Below are 12,378 nucleotides of genomic sequence, written 5' to 3'. Positions count from 1 at the left end.
GGACAGGGGGGACTCGGAATAGAAGTGAACACGGCACAGTAGTTCCAGGAATCCTTAGTTTAGCTGGTTTTATTGATAACTCTACATTACATTGAAATATAGGTCCCGTGATGTTTTCGTTCTTCTCTGTTCATCGCCTTCTGAAAAACAAATATAAACAGCTGAAAAAGCCATACAATATCACCATCTTAGCGTCTATCTTCTTCCATTGTAAATATAAACAGCTCATAAACCCTTACAACATGACTATCTTAGCGTCTATCTTCTTAGCTTCTATAATCTTTCTCCAACCAAAGTTTCGTGTTTTGGTCTATAGCACATAACCGGATTGCACCTGCATTTACAAGTTCGCGACTCTAATGTCGTCACGCGATAACTCTTCAAAAAGGGAAACCTAAGGAGCAGAGTCTTGATCCCCCCCCCTCCCCCCCAAACAAAAGGGGCTGCCATATGGCGGAATATTAGCTTCTATTTATTTCATCAAAAATTCAGGTGAAACTGCTATTTTCAGCTCGTTCTATGAGCCTGCAATCCGTAGCAACAAATGGAAATAGAGCTTATGGCTTCATCTTTTCTTTAACCACTTAGCTAAAACTAGAATGCAAAAGTTTGCTTTGCTTATTCCTACCTATAGGATGCAATATCCCCGTTTGTTACGTCTCTCTTACCTATAGGATCCAGTATCCCCATTTGTACGTCTCTCTTACCTATAGGATGCAATATACCCATTTGTTACGCCATTCTTACCTATAGGATGCAATATACCCATTTGTTACGCCATTCTTACCTATAGGATGCAATATCCCCATTTTACGTCACTCTTACCTATAGGATCCAGTATCCCCATTTGTACGTCTCTCTTACCTATAGGATGCAATATCCCCATTTGTTACGCCATTCTTACCTATAGGATGCAATATCCCCATTTTACGTCACTCTTACCTATAGGATGCAATATCCCCATTTTACGTCACTCTTACCTATAGGATGCAATATACCCATTTGTTACGTCTCTCTTACCTATAGGATGCAATATACCCATTTTACGTCACTCTTAACTATAGGATGCAATATACCCATTTGTTACGCCATTCTTACCTATAGGATGCAATATACCCATTTAACGTCACTCTTTCCTATAGGATGTAATATACCCATTTGTACGCCATTCTTACCTATAGGATGCAATATACCCATTTTACGTCACTCTTACCTATAGGATGTAATATCCCCATTTTACGTCACTCTTACCTATAGGATGCAATATACCCATTTGTTACGCCATTCTTACCTATAGGATGCAATATACCGATTTTACGACACTCTTACCTATAGGATGCAATATACCCATTTGTTACGTCACTCTTACCTATAGGATGCAATATCCCCATTTTACGTCACTCTTACCTATAGGATGTAATATCCCCATTTTACGCCATTCTTACCTATAGGATGCAATATCCCCATTTTACGTCACTTTTACCTATAGGATGCAATATCCCCATTTTACGTCACTCTTACCTATAGGATGCAATATCCCCATTTTACGTCACTCTTACCTATAGGATGCAATATCCTCATTTTACGTCACTCTTACCTATAGGATGCAATATCCCCATTTGTTACGTCACTCTTACCTATAGGATGCAATATCCCCATTTTACGTCACTTTTACCTATAGGATGCAATATCCCCATTTATTATCGCTCTCGTAGTCTCTTGTTGTCGGACACCAGAGTCTGTCCGGCTGCTCAGGTCGTCCGGTAGCACAGGAAGTATACTCTGTCCCGTTGACACTGAAGGGGAAAACACAGCACTCGCCATAGCCGTTACCGCCCTTTGTACGAATCTTGCTCTCACAGTGATCTAAATCAGAGATCATAAAAAAAAACATGGGAACCAAAGACAATGCACAACAATCTCCCTCTCTACAACACTATATTCCTGAATAACAAACTGAGCCACAATACGCTTTTAATAATTTTGTGAGACATAAAAGCTCTCATTAAGGGGACGAATTTCATGATATATTTCGAGCGCGAGCTTACCTAGACGACACTTGGAAAATATCACGACGGGGTTATAGTAGTCGACCTCACAGATCCCAATGTTATTATCATAATCAGTCTCAGCGACTGTGCGGTTAGGGTTGACGACTATCCGAAGATAGAATTTCCCGAATTTCCATGCCATATCTGTTACGTCGATCCACTGACAGTCAATATTCCACTTGTAGACATCGTAACAATTAGGAGACACGCCCTGGTCTGCCCCGCCCGTGCAGTTCCACTTCTTCGGGATCCCTGCGTCACACACCGTGTCTTCCAGACAGAAACTCGCCTTGTGGCCCTCTGCGATCTTTTCACCTTCCTTTCCTGGCGATGTCAAAGACACTCTGTTAGAGGAGCCTAAGTACTGTGAAAACAACCCCAGCATTGTTGGCTCCCCTCTCTCCTCCCCCTTAGATTACGTCCAGAACACCTTCATGGTTTGACTCTTGCAGTCTTACATTGTACATACCTATTAGATCATAGGTGCTGAAAACTTCCATGGAGTGTTAATGCTTGTCACCCCCCCTCCCTTCCCACTTTTGCAGTCTTACGTTGTACATACCTATTAGATCATATGTACTGAAGACCTCCATGGAGTGAAAATGCTTGTGACACTCGTGCCAATCCCATTGTGACTTATCGATGTGAGGTCTAAAGTCTGTAAGTCCACGGTTCTCGATTCGACTTGTGAAGCGTAACAACGTCCTGTAGCTATCCTTGTTATGCTCCCAGAGTAGGTTCGAGGAAGAAGATAGGCAGTTCTCTTCATACGCACACGTCAGGCTACCCAAGGTCATTTGCTCCACACGGTAGTGCTCGTTATTGCCAAGCTCTTCAACATTGACGACCAGATCAGGGAGTTCTGCAGGGCAACGAAAATAGCCGTCATGCAATAATCTTGATAATGATGACTACTGGTAATATGCTGTTATAACTGGTGTTATAACTGGTGCATAAGAAAAATATTAGCTAGCCCTTACAACCTTTATTCTTTCTTGTAGGATTTTTGTTTTTTGTTTTTCTCTCATTTGTGTACAGCAGACTTGACAGTTTGTGTGACAAAGCCAATACACATTTTGATTATAATAGAAAAAAACTCACTTTGACTGCATATGACGCCAGCTGTTCTGCCAGTCTTGCACTTGGATACTTCAGAGTAACCACAGTGATAGAGAGATCTTTCATTCCCCTGAAATAGCCCAACGAGCATAAACGTTACCACAGATACCATTAATTCTTTTAAATAATCCATATCAACAGGCGTAATTTTACCTTGCATTTGACGTCATACATCCTCATCTGCAGGTAAGTAACACCAAAAATATTTGACGTCACAGCCTCTTTAGCGAAGCCAACACCTTGTTGCCGACAAACGACAGTCGCCTCGTCCATCTCCCACGTGTCACCGCACACAGTGCCCCACCGATTGTTCATAAAGATCTCCACGCGGCCTTCAAAGCGGTTGTATCCACCAGCCAGGCGCATCTGAGGTTAAAGGATGAACTATGTTCATACTCGTGCCCTACGTCAACGTCTGTGCCGATGTTTGTGCCGATGTCTGTGCCGATGTCTATGTGCCGATGTCTATGTGCCCATGTCCATGCCCGTGTCCAGTCTTTGTCTAAAAGCCCGTGCCTAATTCTATGTGTATGTCTATGTCTTTAACATTTGATCTTTTAAACGCTGTTGTTCGTAATCCAGATGCGGCGTTTATTTGGAGACGATTAATTAGATATTTTGAAATGGAAACGATAAATTCGAAGTATTAAATGAGTCCCATGAGCCCCATGTGCGGCGTCTAAACTAGTAAATGCTATCTATATCCTCGATATGAATATTACTTTTTTTCTAGTTGAGACTCACCTTATGGCCGAATAACTTAGGAGCGTTGCAAATAAGGGAGACGTCTTCAAAATGATTACAGTTTCCTTGCCACTCCATTTTGTGCTGACATTCTGAGATATCTTTTTCCTTTCCACTGCACTCAACATCGTCCATATAGACCTGACAATAGCAAAGATGTTAGTGTTCCAGCTGGACATTCTACAGTAGAAGTCGTGCTATATTCAGATTTCCTAGTTTCTGACTATTAGCAAAAAGGGGGTTTATAACTACAGTGTGACCCTATTAAGCGCCCACAATCTATTACGTGGTGCTTCATAAGTCTTACAACATTGGTCACTCATGCACTGTTCTTGGGGCGCACCTCTATTTAGCGACCGCGGCCACCCTCTTCCAGTCCCAAATGTATTATTTACTGTTGCTATAGCCTCTATAAAGCGGCTAGGAAATCTCATTGTCGGGTCTGAGAACCCTTTAGTAGAAAGGTTATTGTTGAGAGTGAAATTGTCGTAAAGGAGCGATGTGACTGACATTTTGCGGTGGCTTCATAAGGCCCAACCTCTGTTAAGCGGCCACTAAGCACGGTCCGGGGGGCGCAGAATCGTTAACAAATATTACCTTTTTTCTCTTATGATATCTATGACACTCTTATGACACTCTTATGACACTCTAACCCTTGATGACACTCTAACCCTTGATGACACTCTCACTTTTGTTGACACTCTAACCCTATGACACTCTAACCCTTGATGACACTCTAGCCCTTGATAACACTCTAACCCTTGATGACACTCTAACCCTTGTTGACACTCTAACCCTTGATGACACTCTAACCCTTGATGACACTCTAACCTTTGATGACACTCTAACCCTTGATGACACTCTAACACTTGATGACACTCTAACCCTTGATGACACTCTAGCCCTTGATAACACTCTAACCCTTGATGACACTCTAACCCTTGATGACACTCTAGCCCTTGATAACACTCTAACCCTTGATGACACTCTAACCCTTGATGACACTCTAGCCCTTGATAACACTCTAACCCTTGATGACACTCTAACCCTTGATGACACTCTAACCCTTGATGACACTCTAACCCTTGATGACACTCTAACCCTTGATGACACTCTAGCCCTTGATAACACTCTAGCCCTTGATGACACTCTAACCCTTGATGACACTCTCACCCTTGATGACACTCTAACCCTTGATGACACTCTCACCCTTGATGACACTCTAACCCTTGATGACACTCTCACCCTTGATGACACTCTAACCCTTGATGACACTCTAGCCCTTGATAACACTCTAGCCCTTGATGACACTCTAACCCTTGATGACACTCTCACCCTTGATGACACTCTAACCCTTGATGACACTCTCGCCCTTGATAACACTCTAACCCTTGATGACACTCTAACCCTTGATGACACTCTCACCCTTGACGACACTCTAACCCTATGACACTCTAACCCTTGATGACACTCTAGCCCTTGATACACTCTAACCCTTGATAACACTCTAACCCTTGATGACACTCTAGCCCTTGATGACACTCTAACCCTTGATGACACTCTAACCCTTGATGACACTCTAACCCTTGATGACACTCTAACCCTTGATGACACTCTAACCCTTGATGACACTCTAGCCCTTGATGACACTCTAGCCCTTGATGACACTCTAACCCTTGATGACACTCTAACCCTTGATGACACTCTAACCCTTGATGACACTCTAACCCTTGATGACACTCTAACCCTTGATGACACTCTAGCCCTTGATGACACTCTAACCCTTGATACCCTTGATGACACTCTAACCCTTGATGACACTCTAACCCTTGATGACACTCTAGCCCTTGATGACACTCTAACCCTTGATGACACTCTAACCCTTGATGACACTCTAACCCTTGATGACACTCTAACCCTTGATGACACTCTAACCCTTGATGACACTCTAGCCCTTGATGACACTCTAACCCTTGATACCCTTGATGACACTCTAACCCTTGATGACACTCTAACCCTTGATGACACTCTAACCCTTGATGACACTCTAACCCTTGATGACACTCTAACCCTTGATGACACTCTAACCCTTGATAACACTCTAACCCTTGTTGACACTCTAACCCTTGATGACACTCTAACCCTTGATGACACTCTAACCCTTGATGACACTCTAACCCTTGATGACACTCTAACCCTTGATGACACTCTAACCCTTGATGACACTCTAGCCCTTGATGACACTCTAACCCTTGATGACACTCTAGCCCTTGATGACTCTCTCACTCTTGTTGACACTCTAACCCTTGATGACACTCTCGCCCTTGATAACACTCTAACCCTTGATGACACTCTAACCCTTGATGACACTCTAACCCTTGATGACACTCTAACCCTTGATGACACTCTAACCCTTGATGACACTCTAACCCTTGATGACACTCTAGCCCTTGATGACACTCTAACCCTTGATACCCTTGATGACACTCTAACCCTTGATGACACTCTAACCCTTGATGACACTCTAACCCTTGATGACACTCTAACCCTTGATGACACTCTAACCCTTGATGACACTCTAACCCTTGTTGACACTCTAACCCTTGATGACACTCTAACCCTTGATGACACTCTAACCCTTGATGACACTCTAACCCTTGATGACACTCTAACCCTTGATGACACTCTAACCCTTGATGACACTCTAGCCCTTGATGACACTCTAACCCTTGATGACACTCTAGCCCTTGATGACTCTCTCACTCTTGTTGACACTCTAACCCTTGATGACACTCTCGCCCTTGATAACACTCTAACCCTTGATGACACTCTAACCCTTGATGACACTCTAGCCCTTGATAACACTCTAACCCTTGATGACACTCTAGCCCTTGATGACATTCTAACCCTTGATGACACTCTCACCCTTGATAACACTCTAACCCTTGTTGACACTCTAACCCTTGATGACACTCTAACCCTTGATGACACTCTCACCCTTGATGACACTCTCACCCTTGATGACACTCTAACCCTTGATAACACTCTAACCCTTGATGACACTCTAACCCTTGATGACACTCTAGCCCTTGATGACACTCTAACCCTTGATAACACTCTAACCCTTGATGACACTCTAACCCTTGATGACACTCTAACCCTTGATGACACTCTAATAGGTATACTGCATGTTTTCACGTTTACCTTCCCAGCACTCTGTCCATACCAAGCATCATGGAACCCAGAAAACCCTTGATGACACTAAAATAGATATATTGCACGTTTCCATGTTTACCTTCCCAGTACTCTGTCCATACCAAGCATCATGGAAGACCCGCCTCGCGGTCCCGTACCCGAGGGACCGACACACCACGTTACCTTCCACCAATCCGAAGCCATCGTCACACACTGAGCCCCAGCGCTCAATGTCATCCCCATAGGATCGCCTCACTTCCACGCGGCCCTCCCACGTCTGAACCCCACTGCGCAGGCGCACTGCTACCGGCTGAAACAAGCCCATAAGACATGAGTTAGTCTGTCACTGTTACACCAGTTACTAGGGTTACCAGGCCTGTTACTAGAGTTTTGATAAGGGGATTTATTTTCCATTAAACTTGACTAATACTTTCGAAACTTTTGATGTTGTTTACCTGTAACGTTGAGCGCATCATTTACCTTTCCAATGGTAACTTTACATCCCAGTTTAGCAAGCTAAGCGCATTATTTGTTATTTGGACATGCAAGAGACGTCACCAGACGCTTGGCAAACGCTACTGTAACCTTGATACTGGATATTAAGCTCATTGTAAAATGCTCTCTTCATTTCAAAACGACGCCATTTGTTATAGCTTTGGAAGGCAACGTGCTGTTGCTATGCACGAGGGCTCGATTACCATTTAAGAAGGCACGGGAAACTGTAAAAAAAATCGGTCGTGTGACTCTCATACGATTTCAATAAGTGCGCTACTTGTTGAGTGTGTTACACGTTAGTTGTTGAGCGTTGCATGTTAAGTTTGCTACTTGCTGAGTGCGCTACTTGTTGAGTGCGTTACTTGTTGAGTGTGTTACTTGTTAAGTACCTTTCTTATTGAGTGCGCTACATGTTGAATGCGTTACTTGCTTAGTGCGTTACATTTTGAGTACGATATTTGTTGAGTGCGTTACTTGTGAGTGTTTACTTGTTGAGTGCGTTACTTGTTGTGTGCCTTTCTTGTTGAATGCGTTACTTGCTTAGTGCGATACTCGTTGAGTGTGTTACCTGTCGAGGGCTGGAAGACTCGCACGAGAGGTAGACAGGTGCACCTCGCTTGCACGAAACAGGTCCCCAGTTTGAGTGCGGACACTCAACAAGCGACGACTCTTCCCCTTCACACTCAACGTCACTCAACAGAAACAAGCCCACGCGGCTCCTGACAAAATGGAATGTCAGTCAGTTGACATTGACACACAAGAAGGTTCAGAAAATCACAAAGGCTGTCGAGCAACTTGTTGCTAGTTGGTTGCTTGACACGGTCATTTTGAAAAGACCCCAGCAACAGGCATTCAAGCTCGCCTCAGACTCCCGCCGAAAGCGCCGAGAGAGTTGGAGTTTTAAAAACCCGCAAAAAGCCTACAGAAGCTTCATGACTTCCTTTACCTTTGTTTAGGAATGGATGACACCTTGTGAACGGTATCCTTGAAGCCAAGCATGCCACAGGCAACCCGAGAATTCCCTTCGCTCCACTTGGACGAACACACGAAGCCCCAGCGGTTTTTATACCTAATTTGTAAGAGGCCATCGGTCTTGTATCCATTGGCAACCGAGCCTAGAAGCCGCACTGGCAAGTCGCTAACCTGTCAGAGGGTAGTCAAGGGAATGTTTTATATTGTATTCGCTAAATAGATGACAAGGTATTCATACTATCAGGAGCCAATAGTTATATGATACGACACCCCCTTAATGGTATGATGGTAAGTGGGAACGATGCGATACAATAGGATACGATGATTATATAATGAAATTGGTGTGATGTGACGTGGGTGTCATGTAACGCGATGAATTGTGGCGGTATGTTATGTAACGTGACGTGATATGATGCGACGCGATGTCATGTAATGTAATGTGACGTGATATAACGTGACGTGATATGATGCGACGCGATGTCATGTCATTTAATGTGACGTGTATAACGTGACGTGATATGTTGTTACGCGATGTAATATAACGTAACGTGATGTGTTTTGACGCGATGTCACGTAATGTGGTGTGATGTAATGTGGCATGAAGTGCTGTGATGCGATGTTATGTAATGTAATCTGACGTGACGTGATGTTATATGAGACAATAAGATACGACGAAATACTAAACAATACAAGTTTTGATATATATGAATATTATATTGTGGATGATGATGACGTCATGTTTACCTGCTGACCCTGCTGAATCGGCAAAGGCACGAACGTTATATCGTCATTTCTGCGCCTGCATACCACCCCGGCCACCTGGCTTGACCGGCACTTGACATCACCCCAATTGCTCCTTGCACACAGTTCCAGGGAATCCTCCGTACCATCGCACCGCACCTTGTTCAACCAGAAGAACCCGGTGCCCCGCCCAAACCAATCACTGGAAAAGACCAATAGCTATAAGCCATGATAATACAAACATACAATCACTGGAAAAGACCAATAGCTAAGATTATTTAACAATGACTGCTGTGCGTGATAATGTTTGTTACGTAGTGTCTTTTCCTTTTGTAATTTTCTTTCCAAAACGTCCCCCCCCCCTCCATCAAAAGTTTGATCGGCTCAAGAATCACGGCGCAGTGCTAATAAGAAAAGGAATTAATCAGCTCTCCTGTTACCCCTCTATTCTATTGACAAACAAGTAGCTTAATAACTACTTGAGCCATCGCTGGTTGCAATATTTAAAGTTGAACTCTCTCATTCCGCGGATGTTACTTATTACATTACAAATGACCTTGCTACACAATTGACGAAGTCCGACAACTAAATGCCTGATAGTACACGATGTATTGACGAGTTGTATTGATTGCGTTATTGCCGAAACTTCACAAGGAAGTGAGACATTAATAGAGCTTAACTACTTGGAAAAATACTCTATATAGATGTTACAATTATATAACAAATCTAGTCAAGTTTAGTTTATCTCATCTGTAAAACTACTGACATAGGACATTTCAAGTACCCTAGGGACCATACCCTGCATACAAGCTACATATCATACCCGGGGTAAGAACAGTGAATTGGGGATTGGGTTTATGAGTTCTTTGACTACTCACCCAAACGTGTATCTTATTGCGTCAGGGTAACCGAGCGTACGGCATACCACTCGAGCGCCCTTGATATCCCAGTCCTGGTCACATATCTCTCCCCACTTGTTGCGGTAACGCAACTCTACCATGCCCATGTGAGGCTCCTTTCCATTCTTGAGACGAACTTGCATCCACCTCGCCAAGCCATACGTTGGCAACACCGCTAGAATAAGCAACACAACCCGCACGAACGCCATCACAGTCAGCTAAAGGCGAGCACCGCAGCGTGGTGCTTCGAGCCTTGATCACTTTTGTCCAATCTGGCCCCGGTCAATCGAACTTTCGTCCGATTTTACCGGAATTCTTCAGGGCGACTTCTTGATGGAGTAATCAAGTACTCCGAGATACCGCTGGCATGTTGCTTCCGCCGCCGCACCAAAACAAAGCATCTCTGTGATATTATTGTATTACTGTCGCTTGCGTCTGATGATGAGGAATGCGTGTTAAATGTCATCGCCGTGACCTCGTGTGCTTATCGCGTTTACGTCCTCTTCATGAATAGCGATGTAGATAAAAATAAGTACTTTAGCTTGATAAAGGGCTCTTTGTAGTTTTTTGAGTCACAATGATGCTGCACTTTTTTAGTTCCACAAACACCCTCCACTTTCTGATCTGCGCCTCCGCCATGAATAAATATTTCGTGGTTAAAGATACACTGTGTTGAGCAGTTAAGGTTATTCCCTTGAAATAGTTTTACTAGCCAGGAGTTTTTAAAACTTAGCATAAACAATATTGAAGGTAAGGGCTTTCAAAAAATGTAATAAAAAATGGGGGTAACCGACCTCATTTTCACAACAGAGGGGCGTAGAGTTGACGCGGTTTTACTGATCGCGCGAGGAAAAATCACAACTCTTAGTTTTCAAAAATAGTGCCTGTAGTGTAGATCGAGCCGCCAAAATCCGATCTCCTAAACAATAACACGTAGTAGCTAATGTTCAAAACAAATTACATTTTAGGAAATCGCACTAAAAGACTCTGTTTTCGCCACTATTTATGCGGTATTTATACTCCATTTTGAAGTATTTTTACTTTTTTTTCTTTTGAGAGAAAATAAACAAACTTCTTCAACCCAACTTTTTTTCTTCTTTCAGTATATCAGTTTCCGTATACATTTAACTATCTGAGCAAACAAAAATGGGGATAACCGTGGTCAAAGCTATTTTAAGTAAAAAACACGCGCCTTTCGCTTTGTTTTCTTTATACAACTGTGGCGCGCGTGTGCATTTTAAGGTTACGGGGTGCCTTGAAGTGAAAAGTTTAACAAAGCAAAATTTTTGGATTTTTATTATCTTCTCGATGTAATAAGAAAAAAAAAAGAATTTTGCTTGAAGAATTTGTGAAGCATCAAGGTGTTTTAATCCTTTAATCCTCTTATCACTTACTAGAACCTTGTGTTCCCTACATCCGGGACCTTCGATTATAATTAATAGCGGAGCTCCACGGGTATAGAAATATGGTATAGCTATGCGACTTGGTTTTGGTGGTCATCGCGCGGGTACCCTGTGTGTCACAATCCATTCATTCAATCGTGCAACTCCCAGGCCCCACTCGATCTTACGCTGTTTTTTACCGCCTCGCTTTGTGCTGCAAAGTTCGTATGTTCACAGAAGAAAGGCAGCTTGAAAATAGTATTTAATGAGAAAATAAGCGGATTCAAATGGGCTGAAGAAGCCCATGGAAATTCCCGCCCGTGGCAGCAGCAGCAGCAGCTAAAAAGAGGACGAAGAGGAGAGGCTCTACACTACCATTCTATATTCATTCACGTCTATATCTATGTAAGGAGATCCTGAGAGGAAAAGGCCTTGGATTGATGTCTGTTTTCAGCTATAAAAATCATTCACTTGTGTTGACGAGTTCCTTGCTAGCAGAAAGATCACGGTTTACAAAAAAAAAAAAAAAAAAAACGAACACAACCACTAGGCGACAAACATAAAGCGACAAAAAAAAAAAATACACTGCCAAGGTGAGTTTTTGACGATGATTTGCATTTTGAATATGACATTTTTTTTCCATTTATTGTTGTGCTTTTATAATGCTCGTTTGTTCGCTTTTTTCCCAAAACCAATCGCTCAGACTAAAACACCGCACCAGCTTTAGTATGACGTCAAGATGACATATCAATGTCATCTATCCTTGTTTTGATTGGCTAA

General features: G+C 42.9%; 1 protein-coding gene across 9 annotated transcripts; it reads right to left on the bottom strand.

Moving 5' to 3' along the window:
* Positions 1-42: 42 nt before the first annotated feature.
* On the bottom strand, positions 43-10,627 carry LOC116616192 (lysyl oxidase homolog 2A-like). 9 transcript variants are annotated; one of them, XR_007311928.1, is made up of 13 exons: positions 10,196-10,626; positions 9,321-9,519; positions 8,551-8,747; positions 8,173-8,323; positions 7,210-7,419; positions 3,915-4,055; positions 3,324-3,536; positions 3,153-3,240; positions 2,614-2,913; positions 2,049-2,375; positions 1,676-1,866; positions 788-864; positions 43-140 (listed from the first exon to the last, which is right to left on the bottom strand). XR_007311928.1 is itself a non-coding variant. In XM_048729069.1 (13 exons), the coding sequence occupies exons 1-12, from the start codon at positions 10,423-10,425 to the stop codon at positions 865-867; spliced, it is 2,247 nt and encodes a 748-aa protein (XP_048585026.1). In that variant the 5' UTR covers positions 10,426-10,627; the 3' UTR covers positions 43-137; positions 826-864. The 9 variants fall into 9 exon arrangements, 8 of the variants coding, with proteins under 8 accessions (XP_048585026.1, XP_048585019.1, XP_048585024.1 ...); XM_048729069.1 differs by having other exon boundaries at positions 43-137; positions 826-886; positions 1,698-1,866; positions 10,196-10,627; XM_048729062.1 differs by having other exon boundaries at positions 826-864.
* Positions 10,628-12,378: the final 1,751 nt, after the last annotated feature.

Source organism: Nematostella vectensis, chromosome 6 (assembly GCF_932526225.1).
Source record: "Nematostella vectensis chromosome 6, jaNemVect1.1, whole genome shotgun sequence".
NCBI lineage: Eukaryota > Metazoa > Cnidaria > Anthozoa > Actiniaria > Edwardsiidae > Nematostella > Nematostella vectensis.
This window is presented reverse-complemented; position numbering and strand designations above follow the sequence as displayed.